The 23,004-nt window shown below is 48.6% G+C and overlaps 1 protein-coding gene across 1 annotated transcript in view; it reads left to right on the forward strand.

The window, feature by feature from the left end:
- The window catches only part of B4GALT4 (beta-1,4-galactosyltransferase 4), a 257,653-nt gene that overhangs the window by 155,898 nt on the left and 78,751 nt on the right, over positions 1-23,004 (forward strand). Inside the window, exon 2 of the mRNA XM_086936294.1 lies at positions 12,280-12,732. Within this exon, the coding sequence (XP_086792420.1) occupies positions 12,447-12,732 (286 nt within the window). The 5' untranslated portion in view covers positions 12,280-12,446. The remainder of the gene's footprint in view (positions 1-12,279; positions 12,733-23,004) is intronic.

The raw sequence follows: 23,004 nt of genomic DNA on the forward strand, positions 1-23,004 counted from the left end.
AGAGAGAGAGTGGAGAGAGAGAGTGTGGAGAGAGAGAGTGGAGAGAGAGTGGAGAGAGAGTGGAGAGAGAGTGGAGAGAGAGTGGAGAGAGAGTAGAGAGAGAGTAGAGAGAGAGTGGAGAGAGAGTGGAGAGAGAGTGGAGAGAGAGTAGAGAGAGAGTGGAGAGAGAGTGGAGAGAGAGTAGAGAGAGAGTGGAGAGAGAGTGGAGAGAGAGTGGAGAGAGAGTGGAGAGAGAGTGGAGAGAGAGTGGAAAGAGAGTGGAGAGAGAGTGGAGAGAGAGTGGAGAGAGAGTGGAGAGAGAGTGGAGAGAGAGTGGAGAGAGAGTGGAGAGAGAGTGGAGAGAGAGTGTGGAGAGAGTGTGGAGAGAGAGTGTGGAGGGTGGAGAGAGTGTGGGAGAGAGTGTGGAGGGGTGGAGAGAGTGTGGAGAGAGAGTGTGGAGGGTGGAGAGAGTGTGGAGAGAGAGTGGAGAGAGTGAGTGGTGAGATGAGAGTGGTGAGAGAGTGGAGAGAGAGTGGAGAGAGAGTGGAGAGAGAGTGGAGAGAGAGTGGAGAGAGAGTAGAGAGAGAGTGGAGAGAGAGTGGAGAGAGAGTAGAGAGGAGTAGAGAGAGAGTAGAGAGAGAGTGGAGAGAGAGTGGAGAGAGAGTGGAGAGAGAGTGGGAGAGAGAGTAGAGAGAGAGTGGAGAGAGAGTGGGGAGAGGAGTAGAGAGAGAGTGGAGAGAGAGTGGAGAGAGAGTGGAGAGAGAGTGGAGAGAGTGAGTGAGAGAGTGAGTGGAGAGAGAGTGGAGAGAGAGTGGAGAGTGAGTGGAGAGAGAGTGGAGAGAGAGTGTGGAGGGTGGAGAGAGTGTGGAGAGAGAGTGTGGAGGGTGGAGAGAGTGTGGAGAGAGAGTGTGGAGGGTGGAGAGAGTGTGGAGTGAGAGTGGGAGGGTGGGAGAGTGGAGAGAGAGAGTGGAGAGAGAGTGGAGAGAGAGTGGAGAGAGAGAGTGGAGAGAGAGAGTGGAGAGAGAGTGTGTGGAGAGAGAGAGTGTGGAGAGAGAGAGAGTGGAGAGAGAGTGGAGAGAGAGTAGAGAGAGAGTGGAGAGAGAGTGGAGAGAGAGTGGAGAGAGAGTAGAGAGAGAGTGGAGAGAGAGTGGAGAGAGAGTAGAGAGAGAGTAGAGAGAGAGTAGAGAGAGAGTGGAGAGAGAGTGGAGAGAGAGTGGAGAGAGAGTGGAGAGAGAGAGAGAGAGAGAGAGAGAGAGAGAGGAGCTAGACAGTGGAGAGAGAGACAGTGGAGAGTGGAGAGAGAAAGTGGAGAGAGAGACAGTGGAGAGTGGAGAGAGAGACAGTGGAGAGTGGAGAGAGAGACAGTGGAGAGTGGAGAGAGAGACAGTGGAGAGTGGAGAGAGAGACAGTGGAGAGAGAGAGTGGAGAGAGAGAGTGGAGAGAGAGAGTGGAGAGAGAGAGTGGAGAGAGAGAGTGGAGAGAGAGAGTGGAGAGAGAGAGTGGAGAGAGAGAGTGAAAGTGGTGAGAGAGACAGTGGAGAGAGAGTGGAGAGACAGTGGAGATGGAGTGGACAGAGTTGAGAGAGAGAATGGAGGGAGACAGCGGAGGGAGACAGTTGAGGAGACAGTGCGGAGAGAGTGCGGAGAGAGTGCGGAGAGAGTGCGGAGAGAGTGCGGAGAGAGTGCGGAGAGAGTGCGGAGAGAGTGCGGAGAGAGAGTGTAGAGGGGGTGGAGAGAGTAGATAGAGGGTGGAGAGAGTAGATAGAGGGTGGAGAGAGTAGATAGAGGGTGGAGAGAGTAGATAGAGGGTGGAGAGAGTAGATAGAGAGAGTGAGATAGTGGAGAGAGAGAGGGGGGAGAGAGCGGAGAGAAAGAGAGTGGAGAGAAAGTAGAGAGAGAGTGTGAAGGGAGAGAGGGTGGAGAGAGAGTGGGGAGAGAGTGGGGGGAGAGTGGAGAGAGAGTAGAGAGAGTGGAGGGAGACAGTGGAGGGAGATAGTGGAGAGAGAGTGGAGAGAGTAGAGAGAGAGAAAGTGGAGAGAGAGACAGTGGAGAGAGAGTGGAGAGACAGTGGAGATGGAGTGGACAGAGTTGAGAGAGAGAATGGAGAGAGAGAGAGAGTTGAAAGAGAGAGAGACTGACTGACTGACTGACTCAGAGACTGAATACTGACTGACTGAGAGACTGACTGGCTAGGAAACTGACAGAGAGAGAGAGCAAGATTGGCGGACTAAGAGAGTGACTGACTGACTAACAGAGAGAGAGAGACTGATTGAGAGTGAGACTGACTGGCAGAGAGAGAGACTGACTGAGGTAGAGAGATACTGACTGGCTGAGGTAGAGAGATACTGACTGACAGAGAGAGAGACAGAGAGAGAGGCAGAGACTGACCGACTGAGAGAGATAGACTGATTGACTGCGAGAGAGACTGACTGACTGAGAGAGACTGACAGAGAGAGAGAGGGGGACTGACAGGGAGAGAGAGAGAGAGAGACTGACTGAGGTAGAGAGAGAATGACTGACTGAGAGAGACTGACTGACTGGGAGAGAGAGAGACTGACTGGGAGAGAGCGAGACTGGCTGACAGAGAGAGAGACTAAGAGAGAGAGAGAGAGACTGGGAGACTTACTGGCTGAGAGAGAGACTGTCAGAGAGAGATAGACTGACAGAGAGAGAGACTGACAGAGAGAGAGACTGACAGAGAGAGAGACTGACTGAGAGAGAGATTGACTGACAGAGACTGAGAGAGAGATTGACTGACAGAGACTGACAGAGAGAGAGACTGACTGACAGAGAGAACAGAAACTAAAGAGGGCCCATGGAGCTTTGTTTACTTTTCTGTTGTCTCCATTTCTTGCTCTTTCCATAACACCTCAAGCAGTAAATAAGAGGCCGTCGAAAGTCCAAGGTTAGACACGCCTGTGATGTCACTGGGTGTGAAAGGGAGTGACATGTCGCTTTTGTCACCCATAACATTTTGGCTAATCGATGTCCATGATGGTCCGGACCCCCTCTTCCGGGGCCCCCACCTACGCTCCCTGCACAGGGCCACCATGAGCCTAGAGCCGGCCCTGCACTTAACGAGCACATATGTAATTGCTCCTACCTACAAATCCAACAATGCACCTCTCAATAAGTTATCCAACCCAGTAATGATTTGACTCCCCTGCTCTTTAAACCAATCCATTGCTTCTCAGATATATTCATACTCTCCCGTATAATGCAAGACTATGCCCCGCCCACCCTGTTGAAAATATCTTTAGCGCCACAACATTGATGTTTAAATTCAAATCAGACCTTCATTGTGTATTTTTGGAATATGCATTATGCTATGTACAGTATTATAAACATGACAACTATATCAATGTCCGTATACTTAAATGAAGCCAAACGATACATGCATAGAAGATCATTTTGAATTTCAATAGACATGGGGGGTTGGCAAGCAGTAGTGCCTGTTGAATTATCTCTGGTATGATTGTTGTTGTAGAGATGTGTGCATAAACTGTATTTCATTGGTTTGAATCCTGCAAGCAGAGAGGGCCTGAGTCTACAATTGTGTGCTGCAAAGGGCAGAGCTTCTGATCTTAAGAGTGACCTCCAAAGCGACCTTTAAATAGAGCATCTGGATAGGTCAAGCAGCCCAATGACACATTCACACTTTGGGCCTCTTGGTAGAGGGGTGCTTTAGGGCTCTATTAAGAGAGCTGGGGCTGAGAGAGTGGAGCCCCCACTTTGTAACTGAGCATTGTACACTTCCTAAAGGCAACCAGCCAATGGCAGGGCCTGGTGCTCTCACGCGGTCTGATTGACGGCTCAAGGCTTACAAAACAAGCAGCCACTGTTCAGATGATTCTTCATGGTGACTGGCAGTGTTGCAGCCCCTAAGCTGTCAATCTCACAGAGTCTGAGCAGGGCCCATGCCACTGAAAGTGAAAGTCAGATTGAGCAGGAGTTAAAGAGTTACTGCAAATTGATTGCTTGAGTGGTTAGAGGAAGGAGTGGGTGAGTGTGTTTGTTTCTGTGTGCCTGTGTTTGTGTGGGAAAGTGCTTGATGTGGTGGCTCCTGTTTGGCAGTGCCTGGCATTGATGGCCCCATGTGCCCTTGCATGTAGGACACCCTGTAGCATATGATGCCCCAGCATATATCAGCCATCTTTGGCATGCTGCTGCCCACCCCAGTCATAACTGTGGCCAAAAAAGGAATAATGGTTTAGCTTTCATACTGTCAGCATCCTTGGCAGGATGGCGCCAACACAGGGCATATACTTACTTTTCCTGGCAGGTTGTTGACTTCCTCATAGAAGAGCCCTCCTCTAACATAACTATCCAGAGGTGTAATGGGGTTGGTCCCTGGCATAATGATCATTGCATCTGGCGTGGGCGTGTCTATCCGTGGCATAATGATCATTGCATCTGGCGTGGGCGTGTCTATCCGTGGCATAATGCTTCCCATTCTTTTCACATTGTGGCCACCCTTAGCGTTATGGAGTTCATCCCTGTCATAATGCTGCCTGTGGCATAATGCTGTGCAGCCTTAGTATAATGCGTGCCTCCTTGGCATTAAGAGGTCCACTCCTGGCATGAAGGCCATCGTTGCATAACAGGGCCCAGCTGGGGCATATAGTGGTCGTGTTTTACATCAGTGACCATCCGTGAAATATTGGTAAGAATCTCTGTCATATTAGGTGCTTAACTGTTCTAAACAGAAGTAATGATGTCCTGCGGTTAGAAAAAACAATTGCACTTGGCCTTTTTTCCACAAATGGTTCATGCAGAAACCTTTTGAGATAAGAATTGTCCCCAGGTTGCCTACACATACAGAGGAAGCAGACAGTTGCCAAAATACACTGTTTAGTCAGCCGACAAATTTTAAGAAGAAAATAAATAGAAAACAATTTTTGAGGCACCAGTTACTTGGGTGTTTTTGTGTACTGATTGCATGGTTTGCCTATGGCAGCAGTTGCATGGTGTGCCTTTGGTGGCAAGGGCGTGGTTTGGCAGCGGGCCCTTTGCCTGGTTTTGCAGCGAGGCCCTTTGCATGGTTTGGCTGCTGGCCCTTTGCCTGGTTTTGTAGCAGGCCAGTTGCCAGGTTTTGCAGCAGGGCCCGTTGCCTGGTTCAAAGGCGGGGCCCGTTGCCTGGTTCGTCGGAGGAGCCTGTTGCCTGGATTGCCGGCGGGCCTGTTGCCATCACAGTGTATTAGAACTATTTACGACTTTGGATTAATGGCAGGATGTCTACGTATAGCAGGTCTGTGAGTTGCCCTATAGCCCTGATGTTGGTGGTATGGTGCAAAAATATGAACTAATGCAAACTGGCTTAAAATGTGTGTAGAATGTTAGACTGTCCGACAAACATGAAAAATCAAGGAACACAGAACAAAATGTCATGATTGACTTTGAAGAAGAGGATCACCATTGGGTAGCAGTGCAACATGCAGAGAACTCTGGATTATTCCCATTCTGAAAATGTGGACCTGCTATTGAATATTTAGCAATGTGAAATCGTTCCATTGGTTACAGTTGCACTAAGAGGCAATCTTCAAGGAAGGATTGCAAACTCTCTAAGATGAAGGTAGCCGGGTTATCTAGCCTGCCTTCTCCCTCTCAGCCCATTGACCGTGGTAGCTGTCCCCTCCATCCCAGGACATGCGTACTCCTGTTCTGCTTTCTCTTATTCCCGATCTCCTCCAGCTCACCTCTGGTTCATGAATGGCTAATATTAATTAAAGTTAATTGTTAGACGGGGACCCTGAGGGTCGGCCGAGCAAGGGGGAGAGGCCTCCTGGCGAGGCCCTCTCCTTAGATCGTACGGACGAGCAACTACCCCCCCACAGATGGACGCCACAAAAATATAGGTTCTGCACACTTTTATAGGTATTCTTAAGTAGGTTATACTGGACGATACAGTAGGATCAGGATACGGTGATTCCTTCAATTCTAGTCTCTGGGGGTAAAGGGGTAGCGGGACAGTCTCGGTACCGGTCCGGTACAGGCGTATAGCTCTCAATCCTCGAGCTGGAGGGTTCTCAAGTAGGGGCCGCGGAAGCGCCAGCAGGCCTTCAAGGATAGTTCACGAGGATAAGCCGCGGCAGCGCCAGCAGGCTTGCAAGGATGGTTCACGAAGAGGATGCGCCGCGGCAGCGCCAGCAGGCCTTCAAGGATGGTTCACGAAGAGGATGAGCCGCGGCAGCGCCAGCAGGCCTTCAAGGATGGTTCATGAAGAGGATGAGCCGTGGCAGCGCCAGCAGGCCTTCAAGGATGGTTCATGAAGAGGATGAGCCGCGGCAGCGTTAGCAGGCCTTCAAAGATGGTTCACGAAGAGGATGAGCCGCGGCAGCGCCAGCAGGCCTTCAAGGATGGTTCACGAAGAGGAGCCGCGGAAGCGCCAGCAGGCCTCCAAGGATGAGTTTGTCTAGGTGTGTCTCGACTCCAGGATACAACTGGCTTCCTGCTCTGGAGCTACCCCAGTTATAGGTCTGGCGCCCTTTGATGTCCGGACCCTCGCACTTGGAGGTCGGGGGGTCTGGGATGAGAAAGTCCAGACACCCTGCAGGGCGGTGGAGCCAGCGCCCAGGGAGGCTGGGGGCGATCGAAACCAGGCGGAGGGGAGCCATCAACACTCCTTCTCCCATTGACTCGCCAAGTGGTCTCGTTACCCCCTGGGTGGCTGGTGGTGCCTCGATGTCGGGTCCTGGCTGGGCCTGAGGCTGAGGTCGACCCGAGGCCACGAGGCCTGGTCGGGGAGGGTCCAAGATGGCGGCTGGGCCGGGGACGGTGGTTCGAGAAGGGACCCGGGCCAGCCGAGAATGTTGTGGTTACGAGCCTGGGCTCCGTCGGGGAAGAGCTGGGGGTTGACCCAGCGGGCAGCAGGTGTAGTTCTTGTCCGGGGATCAGGGGTGGTAGTAGTCCGAGACACGCCATGCGGGGAGGGGTCAGGCATGCCACGAGGCCTGTCCAACATTAATTTATTCTGTATGTTGAATCTCTGTAGATTTTCGGGAGACCGATTATGATGGCACCCCCATGTGTCTAATGAATGAGATTGAGGGATTTTATGATGTCTGAATTTGATGTTGTTTTTGGTCACCTGACTTTTTAATTTAATTATTCTGGGTTAGAGCTGGTGAGAAAAAAAACAGGATTGGGCCTGAATTATGAAAGTGAATCTAATTCTATTCCGATAGATTTTTAGGTCTCGCTGGTGTTAGCAGCGCGAAGCGCTGCTCCAGCGAAATACCTATTTTTGTGGGTTTGCCGGGAATGGGGTACAGAGGGTGGTCACGCGCTTCACCTCGGCGATTTCATCTCGAGGACGCGCTTCTGCAGTCGGGCTTGCATCATGTGTGCAGACTCTCCAGGGCGCTGCAGATCTGTTTTTGCGATCGCGCCTAATGACTTCCGGGTCTCGTTTTTTTTGTAGGCAAGTTGCACGTGCTTTTTTTTTTTCAGGCAAGTGGCACGCGCTTGACTCTCCAGGGCGCTGCAGATCTGCGCTGCAGATCTGTTGTGATCGCGCCTAATGACTTCCGCGTCTCTAATTATTTTAGGCAAGTGGCACGCGCTTCTGCTGGCCGTGTGCAGACTCTCCTGTGCGCTTCAGTTCAGATGTTGTTAACTAATGTGCTTGGTGATTTTTATTTAACCACGGTGTTAAGTCGCAAAGGTACGTTAAAAGCCGCCTCACTGGGACTATTGTTGCTTTTAAATTCCAAAGCATTACCACGTCTGAAACTTCGTAACCCTTCTTGTCGCTGACACCATTACGGTTAAAAGAACGGCTTACAATATATAATTTCTACGATAGCTCTCATGTTATGGAATTAATTAAAATCAACAAGTTATGTAAAAAGCCGCCTCACTGCCGCTTCTGCTGGCCCTGTGCACACTCTCCTGTGCGCTTCCATTCAGCTGTTGTGAACTAATGTGATTGGTGATTTTTATTTAACCACGGTGGGCTCTCATTGTATGGAATTATTTAAAATCAACAAGTTATGTAAAAAGCCGCCTCACTGCCGCTTCTGCTGGCCCTGTGCACACTCTCCTGTGCGCTTCCATTCAGCTGTTGTGAACTAATGTGATTGGTGATTTTTATTTAACCACGGTGGGCTCTCATTGTATGGAATTATTTAAAATCAACAAGTTATGTAAAAAGCCGCCTCACTGCCGCTTCTGCTGGCCCTGTGCACACTCTCCTGTGCGCTTCCATTCAGCTGTTGTGAACTAATGTGATTGGTGATTTTTATTTAACCACGGTGGGCTCTCATTGTATGGAATTATTTAAAATCAACAAGTTATGTAAAAAGCCGCCTCTCTGCCGCTTCTGCTGGCCGTGTGCACACTCTCCTGTGCGCTTCCGTTCAGCTGTTGTGAACTAATGTGATTGGTGCTTTTTATTAGGTCTCGCTGGTGTTAGCAGCGCATAGCGTTGCACCAGCGAAAGACCTATTGTTGTGGGTTTCCTGGGAATGGCTTAGAGGGGGTGGTTACGTGCATAACCTTGGCGATTTCACCTCGAGGACGCGCTTCAGCTGGCAGGCTCGCATCACGTGTTCAGACTCTCCTGGGCGCTTCAGCTCTGGTGTTGTGAACGTGCCGAACGTGCCTAATGACCGTGCATAATGACTTCCGTCTATCAGTCTAGCCGTCAATGTGCCCCGACGCCCCCACTCACCGGGTCTCTCATACTCCTCTCGTCCTGTCCCGCGGTAGTGGCGCTGCACGGGATTCGTAGGCGGCTAGCTCCCTTCCCTTCACAGGAGCGCAGTGTAGGCTTCCGTCCGCTTCCTGTCTGTGCTGGTGGCCCTGCCCTCAAGCAGGGAGTCCCGGGCAGTCCAGCCTGGCTTCCTGTGTCTCGCCCGTGCAGAGGGACCGGAAACACTCAATCCAAGAAAGGTACGTTGCTTGTTGTGGTCGGCATTTGCTTGCAGCGTTTCTCAGTAGTGTCTACCAACTTTGTTTGATGGGCTCTAAGCTTTCCATTAGCTAGATAAGAATATTTACATTTTGAAGAGCTGCGAATGTTGCTGTATACAAGGAGGCGCGATAGGCCAAGAATCACACAAGCTGATGAAGTGGAGAGCCGGGATCCCAACCTAGGTTTCTTCTTCGAGAGAGACACACTTTCTGCTCTGCCCCAGCTCACCTCAGTCTGAAGTTCAAACGCTCACTCTGACCTGAATGGCAAATTTATTTACTCTTATAGCCTTAGACAAACGTTAACATTTATAGACTGTTTTAGGAGGAAAAAAGATTGCCTCCGCTGTGCGAGATCCTGTCTTCCTTGGATCCACCTGTTGGGCAGACTTCACTGCAGGCTCTCTGAGCTGGATGCACCCTGTTTAGTGGCCTCTGAGACCACCGCCATTATCCTCTGGGACTCTCTCCCAGCCTCTCATGGCCCCTCCTGTGAGATTCAAGCAGACCTCTTGTCTGAGGTATTGAGCCCCCTCACACCCCATTGGGCACAAAGCCTTGAAGCACCCTCTCTGGGGCTTTGCCTGTGTGGCGCTCAGTCTGATGCCCGCAGCCCTCATTCTAGGCCCTGCCTGTACAGTGCAGCTCGCCAAGATCCCCTCCGGGCTCTTTGCCTGAGGGGAGCCAAACCACTGTCCCTCCATCGAGGACCCCCATGGGGTGCGCATCCACCCATTCCTATTTGTACTGCAGAGTGCAGAGCCACTGCCCCTTCCTCTTTGCCTGGCCTGTGGGGCTTATAGCGTGATGTCTCTGCCTGTAGAGGGTACCTGTGCATGAACCACCCTCACTGGGCCCCGTCTGTGGAATGCAGGGGTAATGTCCTTCCATCGATGCCCCCCATGGGGTGCCCATCCCCCCAACCCTTTCCCATTTGTGCTGCAGTGCCAGAGTGCAGAACAACTGGCTCTTCCTCGTGGCCTGGCCTGTGGGGCTCATAGCGAGATTTCTCTGACTGTAGAAGGCAGGTCTCCATTAACCCCCTTCCTGCTCCCACACCTGCGGAATGCAAGGGGTAATGTCCCTCGGTCCGTACCAGTTCCCACTCCCTCACACCCTGACACTTTCAGCTTCTGCTCTGCCTTTCCCCTCCGGGTTGAGGGTCCAGCAGGTGGGTGCGCTGCTCGATGGGACTTGGGAGCTCCCTCCACGCATATGCTCCCAAGTACTGAGTGCTTTAACGTCAATTAGGGGCGGCTGCCACACAGCCCCATTAAGCGCTGCCGGCCCCTAAATGCATCTGCCTAGAAATGAACACGAGGCGGGGAGTGGGTGAATGGTCAGGAGAGGGGGCTCTCCCAGAGGAAGGGGCGGAGAGCTATGATTTTATGGAGCGCTCAGAAGCAGCGCCTTTCAGATTTATGTGCACTTCGACAACCACAATATCTGAGGAATCTCTTCGAGGGGGCTTCAGATGGACTTTTGCAACCTTATCAAAGCTGGCAGGGGCTGATCTCTGGAGGGGCTTGGCATCAATAGTAACATTTCCAAATTACCATCATGACTCTGAGCAATAGCTTGCTTAATCTTCCCGACTGCCCCCAGCGCCTAGAGACCCTTACGGGTGATTGTGCCGCTTTACAAATGTGGATTATCATGTCATATGCTGGGATTCCCATATAACTGTAATTACTAATCAAAGGCCGGCTTAATATCCCACCCGCATTCTGGTAGCCCCGCACAGCTGGTCAGGGGGCGTTCTCCGCAGAGGGGTCTGGGCTGCTGCTGCCCTCACACTGCACTACAGCTAGCGCATACTGGCCGGGGTCTGCAGGAAAACGCACAGCGGATACAGCGCCTCTAAAGAGACAACCGCGTGGGAGCTATGCAAATGTTTATAAGTGTGAATGCAGTGGCACTGGTGCCTTTCTGGTGCCTATTAGACTCGCAAGTCCTTGGGGGAAAAAACAATTTTGTGTTTGTAATCATTTTGGTGCATTTAAGACCGAGCTGCACGAAACTTCATCTTAAAAGGATGCCCTGCCACGGTCTAAGGTAGCTCTGTGCCACCATGGCTCACTGCTTTTCTCTGCCCGGCCACAGGCTCTGGTGACTTGAGAAATCCGTGGCTCGCAGGGCTCGGGTGGCTTCCTGACACTATGGAACTGTTCCTTCTATGTTGTCTCAGGGATACCCGTCTCTGTCGGAATCTGGCCTTCCCCTGGCACGGCTAGCATTGGGATGCTGTGGCTCACAGTACTCTGCGCCGCCACAGGCGGGGACTCACTAGAGTCAAATCTGTAGTTGCACAGTTCATTAAAACAAGCATTTGCAATGCAATAGGTCTTGCATTTGCGAGAGTTTGAGCTATTGGCATTGTAAATGGCAATGCTTTTTATTAAAAGCGTTTGAAAACCTGCAAGCTGTGTGTAAACAAACACTTTGTAATTGTAGTCCTTGCTTATGAGAAGCAAAGCTGGCAGTCTCTTTTACTGACAGCCCTGCTTCTAGTAAGCAAGGACTATACGTACAAAGTGCATGTTTATGCATGGCTTGTAGATTTTCAAAACAAAAGAATAAAAGGCATTGTCATTTACAATGCCAATAGCTCCAACTCTTGCAAATGCGAGACCTATTGCATTTCAAATCTTGTTTCACAGTATGTCGGCAGTGGCAGGGCTTGGGGTGGCTAAAATAAGCCATCCGATATCCTGTTGGAGTGGGCTTTCGCTTTAGGAATGTTGTGGGCATCCATCTCTGTCTAAGGCATGCTCTGTGCTGTGTAAGTATTGCCAAGAAGAAATGTTCTGGTTTGCCGCTATATTATCTGTAGACTCCATGTTAAGTTGCATTAGGATGGGTGGGTGTAGATAGCTCTGGGACACTCTGAGGGGCTTGGGACGGATCTGCCACAAGGTAATGCTTGGAACTACCACAAAGGAGGAGGACACACTGCGACCAGGTGCATGATCAACTCCAGATTAGTTCAGAGCTCCTTAAGCAAGTATGGGGGATGTCCATTCCCACTTCTATGCTTACCAGAAATGTTGGTTGCTTGATTTTTCATACTATAATGGCCTTTCAACTTCTTTGGTAAGTCAAATAATTGGTGCTCACTTAATTCACCTTCGGATCTATTCGTGCCCTAACTATAGCGGCAAGCAGTTATTTTTTCTAACGTTGTTCATTCTTTGTTGTAGTTGGCAGTAATATCTTGTGGGTGTTTCATTCCTCTTGTGCCCGTCAACAGCAAATAAGGGTAGTCGGGTATAAAAAAAGAATTGCTGGAGCGTCCATCTGTTCCCATTTTACTTGTATAACCATGTACTTTTCTAGATGATAGAGTGATGTGCTGCTTGTAACATGGATATCTGTTTGTGTTTCTCAGGTTCTTGGACTGCTTTGACATATCTTTGGCTTGGATATCTTAACATCAAACGCGGACATTGATTGAGAGGATGCTGTGAGGGCTTGGATTGTTTTCCAATGTTCGAGAGGCATCGTTGACGCCAGCCCTGGAGATCGGCTTACTCTACTGCCGGAACAGGGAACGCCATGGGGGTGGCCCAACTCTTGTGCCGGTTCCGGCTGCTATTGCTCTTCGCCCTGTGTGTGGTGCTGATGGGGTGGGCCACTTCCCCATTCCTTTCTAATTCTCTGCTGAACTTTCCTAAGGCAAAGAACTTACTGCAGGATGCCCAGGAGACCTCTTGGGCGAGCTCCTGGGAGAGGATCCGAAAGAACGCGGTGATAAAGGAAGAGGGACAGGAAGCGAAGCCTTTGTCGACATTTAAGGAGGACACTAACCTGAAGCTCTGTCCCGCTTTGTCTCCGTATCTGAGTAAGTATAGGAGCCATGATCTTGGTATTTGTATGGTTTATATCTTTTTGTTGAGTAGATCTTGGTATTTTTAGAGGGCGACTCTACGCCTTAGTGCTTTTCTCCAGTTGTGGTTATTTTTCCTCCCTTTTTCTTTCACCTTCTTCCCTACCTTCTGTGAAGGACTCCACCCCACCGAGACCAGCCACCCTTGACCACTCCGCCATGGAGGGTCAAGGACTGAGTTTTGGCGAGGAGGATGCAGCAGCTATCATGAGGACACCTTCTTTGTTTGGCATCGATGTTGAACCAGCTACGGGGAGCAATACAACAGAGTGGCAATCCCTGTCAGACTTAAAACGAGAATGGATAAGGATAACAATCCATGGGACAATGATGGCTCAATATTTCAAAGCCAAAATAGCACCGAATGGGTTGATCGTAAAAAACTTCCCCAGGATTTTCTGGGAGGACGGACAATTTAAAGTTGAATGGTCACAGGTGTCGTGAAAGTGCACACACGACCTCCTCATCCTAATAGTAAATACAGCAAAACGATTAGCAGATGCACTTCTGGTTAAAATACAAGCAGCCGAGGCTGCCTTGAAAACCGCGGTACAGAATCCAGGCTTCAAAACAAAATTGGCTGAGATTAACATAGAGATGGCGGAACATAAAGAATATCTTATGAACCAGAAGGTAGCTAAACTACAAAAGGACATTAAGAAATTCTCAAAGGAGAAAGTCTATCCATACTTAAGGGATGACTATGTCCCCCCAGGGACTAGCTACAATTCAGACTCCAGTACGAATTCCTCCAGAAGGGGCTCCAACAGTGGCTCTGATAGTAGCGGAGATAACATTGCTGCGCAGATACCCCCAAGGGCTAGAAGAGGAAGGGGACGTAGACAACAAAACTTCCCTAATTATCCAAATCAGGGACCACCAACAGGGCCCCCTTTTTGGCAATATCCACAATTCCCCCACTTCCAACCCCCGTTTGCCCCACAATATCCTCCATTTTACCCCCCTCAAAACCCTACACACCCTCCTTTTTTAGGCAGAGGTTGGGGCAGAGGGCGAGGGCGAAAAAGAGGGAACGCACCAGAAAAGAGGGTACAATGGGAGGATGTACGCCCACAAGGGATGGACACGAGGAGCACAAGCCGGTCAGGACCACAATAAGCCTGGTGGTCAATCTCTCTGACCGCCTCCTCACACAGAGAGAGGAGGATGTCTTACAGAAAGGTTTGGGTTTCGTACCCACACCCAAGATTGATCAATTCCAACAAACTAGGGAACTCAAATCATTTTTCAGAAAAATAAGGTTGAAAGCCTTTTTTGAAGGAAAGCCCTGTGAACCTATGGATGACTCTGGACTACATAATCCATCAACCTTCACACCGCACAACGGAATGGTCCCACATGAGGTTCACACATTTGAACAAGCGGTACTGAAAGATATTTCTAAATTGAACCAACAAACACCACATTGCAACATCTCTAGGAACGAGATGGCTGTACTGAGATCATTGGCGGATGACCCGCTGATTACTATAAAACAAGCAGACAAAGGTGGTGCTACGGTCTTAATGAATACTAAGGACTATGAGTTGGAATGCAACAGACAACTGAGCAACCAAAAATACTACACTCCCATCGCTAATGATCCAACCCAGCGCTTGCAGACTACTATCACAAGCCTGGTTACAAGCGCCGAGTGCGACCAATGGATCACAAGGAAAGAGGCTGACTTTCTTGTAAAAAAGGACCCAAGGGTTCCATATTTTTACATCTTGCCTAAGATCCACAAAGCAACCAGACCGGTACCAGGGAGACCAATTGTCTCAGGGATAGACTCCGTCTTGGAGTCTATCCCTGAGACACAATATTGTGACCACTTCCTGCAACCCCTTGTGAAAAGCATCCCCTCTTACATCCAGGACACCACAGATGTACTACGCATTCTGGACACTATCCAGAACACAGGGGAGATTGACCTCTTGATTACCCTAGATGTAGAGGCCCTCTACACGAACATTCCCCAGAGGGCCACTCTAGAGGTAATTGAGGAGAGACTAGGTTTGGAAACTTGGAACTCAAACACTCCACAGACTTTCATCATGGAATGCGCCACCCTAGCACTGACTGAAAATTATTTTGAATATAGGGGCAAGTACTACCACCAGACCCAAGGCACCTCTATGGGCAGTACTTTTGCCCTTCGGTGGCCTGTCTGTATATGGCCAAGTTTGAATGTATACACATACACCATGAGTCTAATCCTTTTCGGGACAACATCAAAATGTGGAAACGCTTCATTGATGACATCCTGATCTTATGGAAAGGCCCCCCAACCTCGCATGAAGCTTTCCTAGAGTGGGTCAACACATTAAACCCCCATTTAAACTTCACCATGGCCGCCTCACCCAAGGAGATTGCCTTCCTGGATCTAACAATAAGACTGGATGAAGGGTCCATAAGCACGACCATGTATCGTAAACCCACCGACCGCAACAGTCTCCTACACTATAAAAGCCACCATCCGAGGGCCTTACGCACCAACTTGCCTTTCTGCCAATTTCTGCGGATAAGGCGTAATTGTAGTGCTGTGTCTGATTACAAAAAGGAATCCACAATCCTTTCTAGGAACCTACTCGACAGGGGCTACCCTAAAAGCGACGTCTTGAAAGCCAAAAAACGGCTAGGAACAACAACCGTGAGGCACTGCTTGTGTGACTACATTTACCCCACTGTCCAATCAAATTAGGAACACGATCAGACATCACTGGGACATCACTGGGACATATTAAACACAGGTGACATGACACAGGTGACATGACCCTGGAAGAACCTAGGAAGAACCCTGGAAGAACCTAGGTTCGCCTTTTTAAGAGATCGCAAAATCTGAAGGATATCCTAATTAGCACCAGACCTAAGAGAGCCAGAAGGGAAACCCAAAAACTTTGTGGCATTTACCTCCGGTCACGGGCCATTATCCTTGTGGAATGTGCGGTGTCTGTAGATACACCATGACAGTCAAAACCATACAGCTCTCTGAGACCTTCACATGGGAGATCAGACACCACACAAACTGTAACACCTCGCACTGTATATACCTGCTCACGTGCCCTTGTGGCTTACAGTATATCGGGATGACAACCCGTCCCGTTAAAACCCGAATCATTGAACATCGCAGCAACTTTCGCTGCAAGAAGACTCACACAAAAATGTGCAAACATTATGTAGACCACAGCCATGATGAAGAATCTATGAAGTGGGTAGTATTAGAATCTAGCCCCAACTGCCCGAAAAATGCCCTCTTCCAGAAGGAACAGAGATGGGTCCATCGACTGTCTTCAGATAAGCAGGGTCTCAACGAAGACATTCCGTGGCACTCACTTTGAGCCATTCAGTCCCAATCATTATACTGTTGCCACCATTATAAGATAGCCTTATAACCATAAGTGGGCTGCACTCAGATTCCCAGCGCTCCTCAAATACCATCCCCCGCTGGTACCATACCTCCCAGTGAACAACACACACACTATACATGGTTCCCCAACCTCTGGGACACCATGGCCAGACTTATTGCCACTCACTCAGCCACTCTACGACCCTGTGAAATCCCTGTGCCAGTTGCATCTGGGTCGCTATCTTTCTAACACACACGAGACAGGGCGGTAATCCCAATTTGATCAGGAAGTCAATGGATCCCCCAGCGCCAAACTACAGATGCTTCCACACCGCCAATGCTTCCCAAACTATGCACATTTTTAGTAATACTAGGCAGAGTTTAGATGAGCTGAGTATTACAGGCACCGATGCACCAGTCCAATATGGCCGCCATTACACCGGTCTATACCACGTGATACGACGCTAGGGGCTACGACACGTCACAAATGCCGTCCCGGCGGGACATCATACACTATGTCCAAACAAGGAAACAGTTAGTTTTTCCAATGTCAAACACAGAACGCTGGACTGCCCGTCAGGCTCCCCGAATTCGTGACACTGGTTACTGTTAACAGAGTTAGCGATTACAAACGACCAGCCTTATACACGCCGGTGCACCAGTCTAAGATGGCCGCCACCCGATCGGCCAAAATCACGTGACACGTCAAAGGGGGCGGAGACGCGTGATACACGCCGATTCGTTTTGTTGTGGTTAAATAACCCTGACCGCCGAGCTCACATATCTACTCGAGCTCGGCGGAGAAGGGTAGGTCATATAGCCCGGACACAGGAGATTAGAGGTGAGTGCAAGAGCGATAAACGAGGGATGGGAGGATAGGACCCCCTTGGTTTTTAAAGAGTTGTTCACCTATAAATAACCCTTTGGCGCTAATTATGTCCCAACTTTAGCTGAAACCCAAGGGCTCATCCTTGATGTTCTGTCCCGCCGACCCCTCATGTGGCTTTTAGTTCTTGACCAGTTGGTGAGTAGGGAACACGAGCCTTACACACCTTTAGCTCCTCTAGTCACAGAGTATATGTGTGTGTTTGCACCTAGCCACCTTAAGCTACAAACGGTGTTTCTCTCTGTCTCTTTACAATGCCTGCTCATGGTAAGAACCCAGGTGGACAGTGTCTCTAGCCTGGATAGCTGCTGTACAAACTGTTTTAACCTTTTTAACCTCCCCCACCCCACAAACCTCCTCACTAGCTCAGTGGTTGTGTGTGCTCCACCATTTACACTATGCACATACAATTGACAAGGCATGCAGTGGTTTTGTTTAATGCTCAATAATACCAACAGCATGCCACACTGTTCACAGATCCTATGAATGACGTGACCTGTTTTCCTTATTGCAAACTTGTTTTTAACCATTGTTTCTTTATCTCTTCCCTATGTATAGGCATAGGACAACCCACAGAGGTAAACATACACCATCACACACATGACACTAGCATGTTGTTTTTCACCTTTTTAAGGTCCTGATGAATCGCGGGCAATTATTACCCATTGCGAGAAACATGTCGACCATCTTCACCCCTAGTCTCATCTAGGGTCACCTGACCTAACTTGTTGACACCTAGTGAGCTAGCCCCTTGTTTTTAATTGCAGCCAGGGGACCCCCAGAATAAAGTGAATTCCGGTACCCCTAGCTACATTTTAATATCCCATTTCACTATAACACACCATCTTGCCCACACACCCACACCTCACCATAAGGCTGTTGGATAAAAAGATCTCCGCCAAAGAGCCCCTCTTTGAGGTGAGCCCGTCGGGGATTGCACCGCCTCCCCGACGAGGAGCAACCGCCGATGATGAAGCATGACACCCTTCTGGGTGTGTGAGGCAAATCCATCCAACAAAATGGATGCCCCAGGGTGTTACTCCTACACCTTTGGTCACGCCAGTTAAATCTTCCCTAGTTTTACATTGGAACAGTCCAGCAACCCCACGTTGTTGTATTTTTCCACATTGTCTGCATGTATAGATGTATAGATGGATGCGTGGGTGGGATCGGGTCCCTTTGCTGTCCAGGTAGGTGTAGCGTAAGTAGTAACTTGCTTGTGTTGATTGGAATCTACAAAAGAGTTTGGTGAAGGTATGTTAGTTGCATATGAATGCAAAGATAGTTGTAATAATTCAAACACACATTACGGGTTTTAAGTGAGAGGAAGATACTGGGGGGTCTCTCAAAGGGGTGTGACCCAATGTAATTAAGGGTGTGGCTTAAACATGCAAGTTAAAAATGTGTGCTTACCATAGCATGCCACCCGACTATTTTGCTGTCTCTTTCTGTTATTGTGTCCAGATATTTAATACAATAACTGACATTACACCTAAAACAAGCCAGGATTATTGGCTTTATCAATGGTTGTTAGCTGCATAGGATAAATATATAAACAATGACTGTGTTGTAAATAATATTGAAAATGATACGATTTTGAAATGAAGAGTGTGCAATAATAAAGGCTCCATTAGATTATATTGTTGTGCAACATTTAATAGCGCTTACTACCCTGTAGGAGGTACTGTAGCACTTTACGTCGGGCAGCTTACCTAACTCCACTAAGCACTCATCAAGGCATGTGACTGGCTCTGTCCCAGCCCATCAAGCCCCATGGAGACACTGAATGTGCTGCAGCCCTGAAGCTCCAGAGAGATGTCAGTCATGTGACTACCTTCGCCACAGCCCATAAAGCCCAATGGAGACCTCAGAAATGAAGCGCTATGGAGACATCAGCCTGACACGTGACTTACTCTGCCCCAGCCCATGACGCCCCGAGGAGACAGCAGCCTGACACGTGACTTACTCTGCCCCAGCCCATGAAGCCCCGGAGAGACAGCAGCCTGACAGGTGACTGACTCTGCCCCAGCCCATGAAGCCCCGGATAGACAGCAGCCTGACAGGTGACTGACTCTGCCCCAGCCCATGAAGCCCCGAGGAGACAGCAGCCTGACAGGTGGCTGACTCTCCCCCAACCAATGAAGCGCTATGGAGACAGCAGCCTGACAGGTGACTTACTCTGCCAGGGCCTGAACACTCTTCCTAAGCACTAGCATGTCTTGAGGCGTTTCCGTCTGCCTGAGTTCCCAACTATACTGCAGCCCTCTGCACAACCGACCGAAGGTATTGAAGCGCTTTTTCAGCGAGTAGCACGCTACTCTGGAACCCATTAAGTATTAGTGGTGAATTAGTATAGTGAAATATGAAAGTAATTTTAGCGGTGGACATGCTAGTCTGTTATTTGGATTAAGAAGGGTAGTGGAGGGATAGAAGAGGGAAAAGGTTTTAATTTACATAGCGCTTGCTACCCCTGATGAGGTGTTGAACTGCTTTTAGGCAAGTAGAACAGTAATAAACATTGGCAAAGGTAATAATGTTGGCTGTTGCACAGTTTTAAGAATGTTTTTGGTCAGAGACACGAACTTGTAAAGGTGTGGATAAGTGGAGGAAAAGACAGGTTGAAACATGAACACGATTTTGTTAGAACAGGATCTAAAGCACTATTCCTAGTGCTTTATTCTGGTGCTGTTTGTAAGCGCTCGGTTTGACAAATAAGAAAACTGAGGCAATGAAAAATGAAGTGTTTTACCCAGTTTGCAACCCACCTCTGCAGTTAACCAATATCCAGGCTGTTCCCCCAAACCCTTGCCCATCATCAACTCTTACCACAATCCTAACTTTATTCTTTGTCTATCTCCGCTATATACACCTTCCCTTTCCTCCACCCTCACAGCATGCCTTACTTTAACCCCTGGTCATAACCTTACGTTTATCAATAACCCTTTTACATTACCCAACTTTAACCCTTTAGCTTTTTTACAATTCTCAAATACTTTTTTATAATATACCTTTTTGCTGTCTAACTTTCTATTTTTGTTGCTGTACCCTTTTTAGTTCAAATTTTGTACTGCAAACTATAAAGATGAGACTAGAGGCCATTGTCAAGAAGTGAACAGAAGAAAGACTGCAAAACAAAGGAGCAGTGGGCGAGAAATAGGTGGACAAGTTGTATACAGATTGCAGATGAGCGGGAACAGGCAGGGAGGCCAAAGAGCAGAGCCAGGGATTCTGAAGATTTATTTGCTGGGAAAATAAAGGATGCCGTGTTTTCATATGTTACTGAGGTGAAATCCTAAGTGGGGACAGCAGAAGAGATGTGATCAGTGAATGACCGGCAAGAGTCAAAATGTATTTGTGAGAGCAGGATTGAGGTTTGATGAAAGAAGATAAGTAACGGGATGAAATGAATAAACATTATATGATAAAAAATAAAATTACATTTTATTGGGGAATGGAGTAGAAAGCCTGGTGAAATCAAAGTCTGAATAAGTGTATAAGTGTATGAGATATAAGCCCCACAGAGAACTCCGATCACCCAATGCCAACCTTTTAGCTGTTCCGACATTCAATAAGATGCAATGGGGTGGTAGAGGTATAATCCTCAACACTATCAAACTCTGGAACAGCCTCCCACCTCACCTCGGACCTATTCCCTCATTAACAATGTTTAGGAAGGAGATAAAAACCTGGCTATTTAACATCTAATGCTCCTACTCACCCGCGTCTTTCTTCAACGCCAAAACACCTTTTGGTATTCACGCGGTTTAAAAATTTCATACCATAACATTCCCAGCCTCAACGTGCAGGCAGCGAGGGGGACCTTTTTTCACCTCCAGTTGGGCCAAAGTTAAGGGGCCATCCAGCTTCCTTTTGTTTGTATATGCTGACTGGGGGCCGCCTGGAACCTTGCATTTAAATGTAAATGCCACAGAGGGAAACAAAAGCACACAGATTGCCTTCTCTTCACAGGTTGAGGCATGCTTTTGCCTTTGTTCTGTCCCTGTATATAAATGCAGACACTGTAAGACTGTCAGATGGGTTAGTCTGTCCCAGTATTTACACAAATAATTTAAATAGCACTATTTCATTTATTTTATATCGCTACGTCGTGACGTCCTGAGGTCATTTGCATATTGTCTTACTTGGTCAGTCCCCTACTTCTTTTTTTTTTTTTCAAAGTTATATTTATTGAATTTTAACAGTCCGCAAGTAAAGATAAAATTGTCACTTGGTTCCACGCAGGGGAACAGAAAGTCTCAGCAAAAGTATAACAGCTGAACAACGTGCATTGATCAACAGAAACCAGCTCCTCTTCTCATGAAGTAAGCCAAATGGTGGATACAGCTTCTAGACTGCCCAGAGCTTTTGCAAAATAGCTAAACATGCAGGTAGATCAATTGAAGACGTAACTTCCTTCGATAGCTTCCCAAAATTGCTCAGCTGGAGTATTGTACGTGAAATAGACAAAAAATGTAGCCAAACCTACCCCAACATGGGATATGTAAATATGAGACAAGCAAGGAAAAACACCCCCATTACCCACCCCCCACCCTACCCGTGGTGGCGGCGAAATACGGACAATCAATAGGTTGGTCGGCATTGAGACTATGATCACAATTGAAAGAGATGGAGGGCTCGTATGGTGGAGGGGTGCACTGCAGACGGACGACCTCGGGAAAGAAAGGAGACAAGAGGTCTGCATTTATATTCAAAATTCTTATAGTTATCCCTGAAAATGTCAGCCATATGATCTAGACTAAACAATCTCCAAAGACGAGAGTGCCAGAGGGGAATAGCTGGAGCCTCCTTCCTCTTCCAAGCAGCAGCCAAAGTAACCATAGCCGCTCCGATGCAAAGCCACATAATCATTTCAGCTCGAGTCTGGTGTTCTAGGGAAGAGTCACGTAGCCTCAAAAGAACTCCCGCCATGTTAGCGAGGATGGGATAACCTAACATATCCTTTATATGTGCCAAAATTTCCTCCCAGAAGGGGCGAATAGTCGGGCAATCCGACCATATATGTTGGAAGTCCCCTAGGAGCCCGCACCCCCTCCAACATCTATCCGAAGAGGTAGGGAATATCTGTCGAAGTTCAGATGGATGAAGATACCAGTCCATCATGGTCTTTATGTGAGCCTCCCTGAGTTCTGAGTCTTCCCATATGGACATATGCCTGGGGCGTGGAGAAAGAACCGTTTTAAGTAGGAAGCTGTAGATAAACGAGATCACCCCTTTCATATTAGTAGTTTTGGTGAGAAAGGCCTCAAATTTTGAGAGGACGTGTAGCAGCAACCTGTAACTGGGGAGTAAGGGCCCAATGCATCAATCGGGTATAATGGTACCGTTCCGTATTCTCTAGTTCAAAGTCCCTCTTACACTGATCAAAAGTGATGGGTTCAAAATTTTGGAACAAATGTATTAAAGCTAAGCAGCCTCCCCTCCTCCAGGCATCAAAAGGACCCTCATGCTGAGCCGGGGAAAAGCTGGGTTAAAATAGATTGGAGTAAAAGGGGACGGAAATGACGTCCACCTATCGTTGCCCGAAAGTGACTCCCATACTTTAAGAGTGAAGCATGTGTGGGTACTAATGTATGTGTTCTGAGGTCTATCCCTGTGGGGGCACCACACCAGATCCCAAATGGCTCTCCCCGTCACGCTGCGGTCCATGTGTAACCAGTGTTTCTCGGATTCCTTCTGGGACCATTCAGCTAGGACTCTTAACTGCGCCGCTTTGTAGTATAGGAGGATATCTGGGAGACCAACGCCCCCGTCAAAGCGATAACAGCGCAACAGAGAGTAAGAGAAGCGGGCTCTCCCTCCCTGCCAAATGAAGCGTAATATCATGGCCTTCACTTTCCGAAAGAAATCGCACTCCAGCTCAATAGGTAAGGCTTGAAATAAGTAAAGAAGCTTGGGCAGGAGTGTCATCTTCACAGCATGAATACGGCCTAGCCATGACAGGAAGAGAGGTTTCCATTTCACAAGGTCTGTT

This window comes from Lissotriton vulgaris, chromosome 8 (genome assembly GCF_964263255.1).
Source record: "Lissotriton vulgaris chromosome 8, aLisVul1.2, whole genome shotgun sequence".
NCBI lineage: Eukaryota > Metazoa > Chordata > Amphibia > Caudata > Salamandridae > Lissotriton > Lissotriton vulgaris.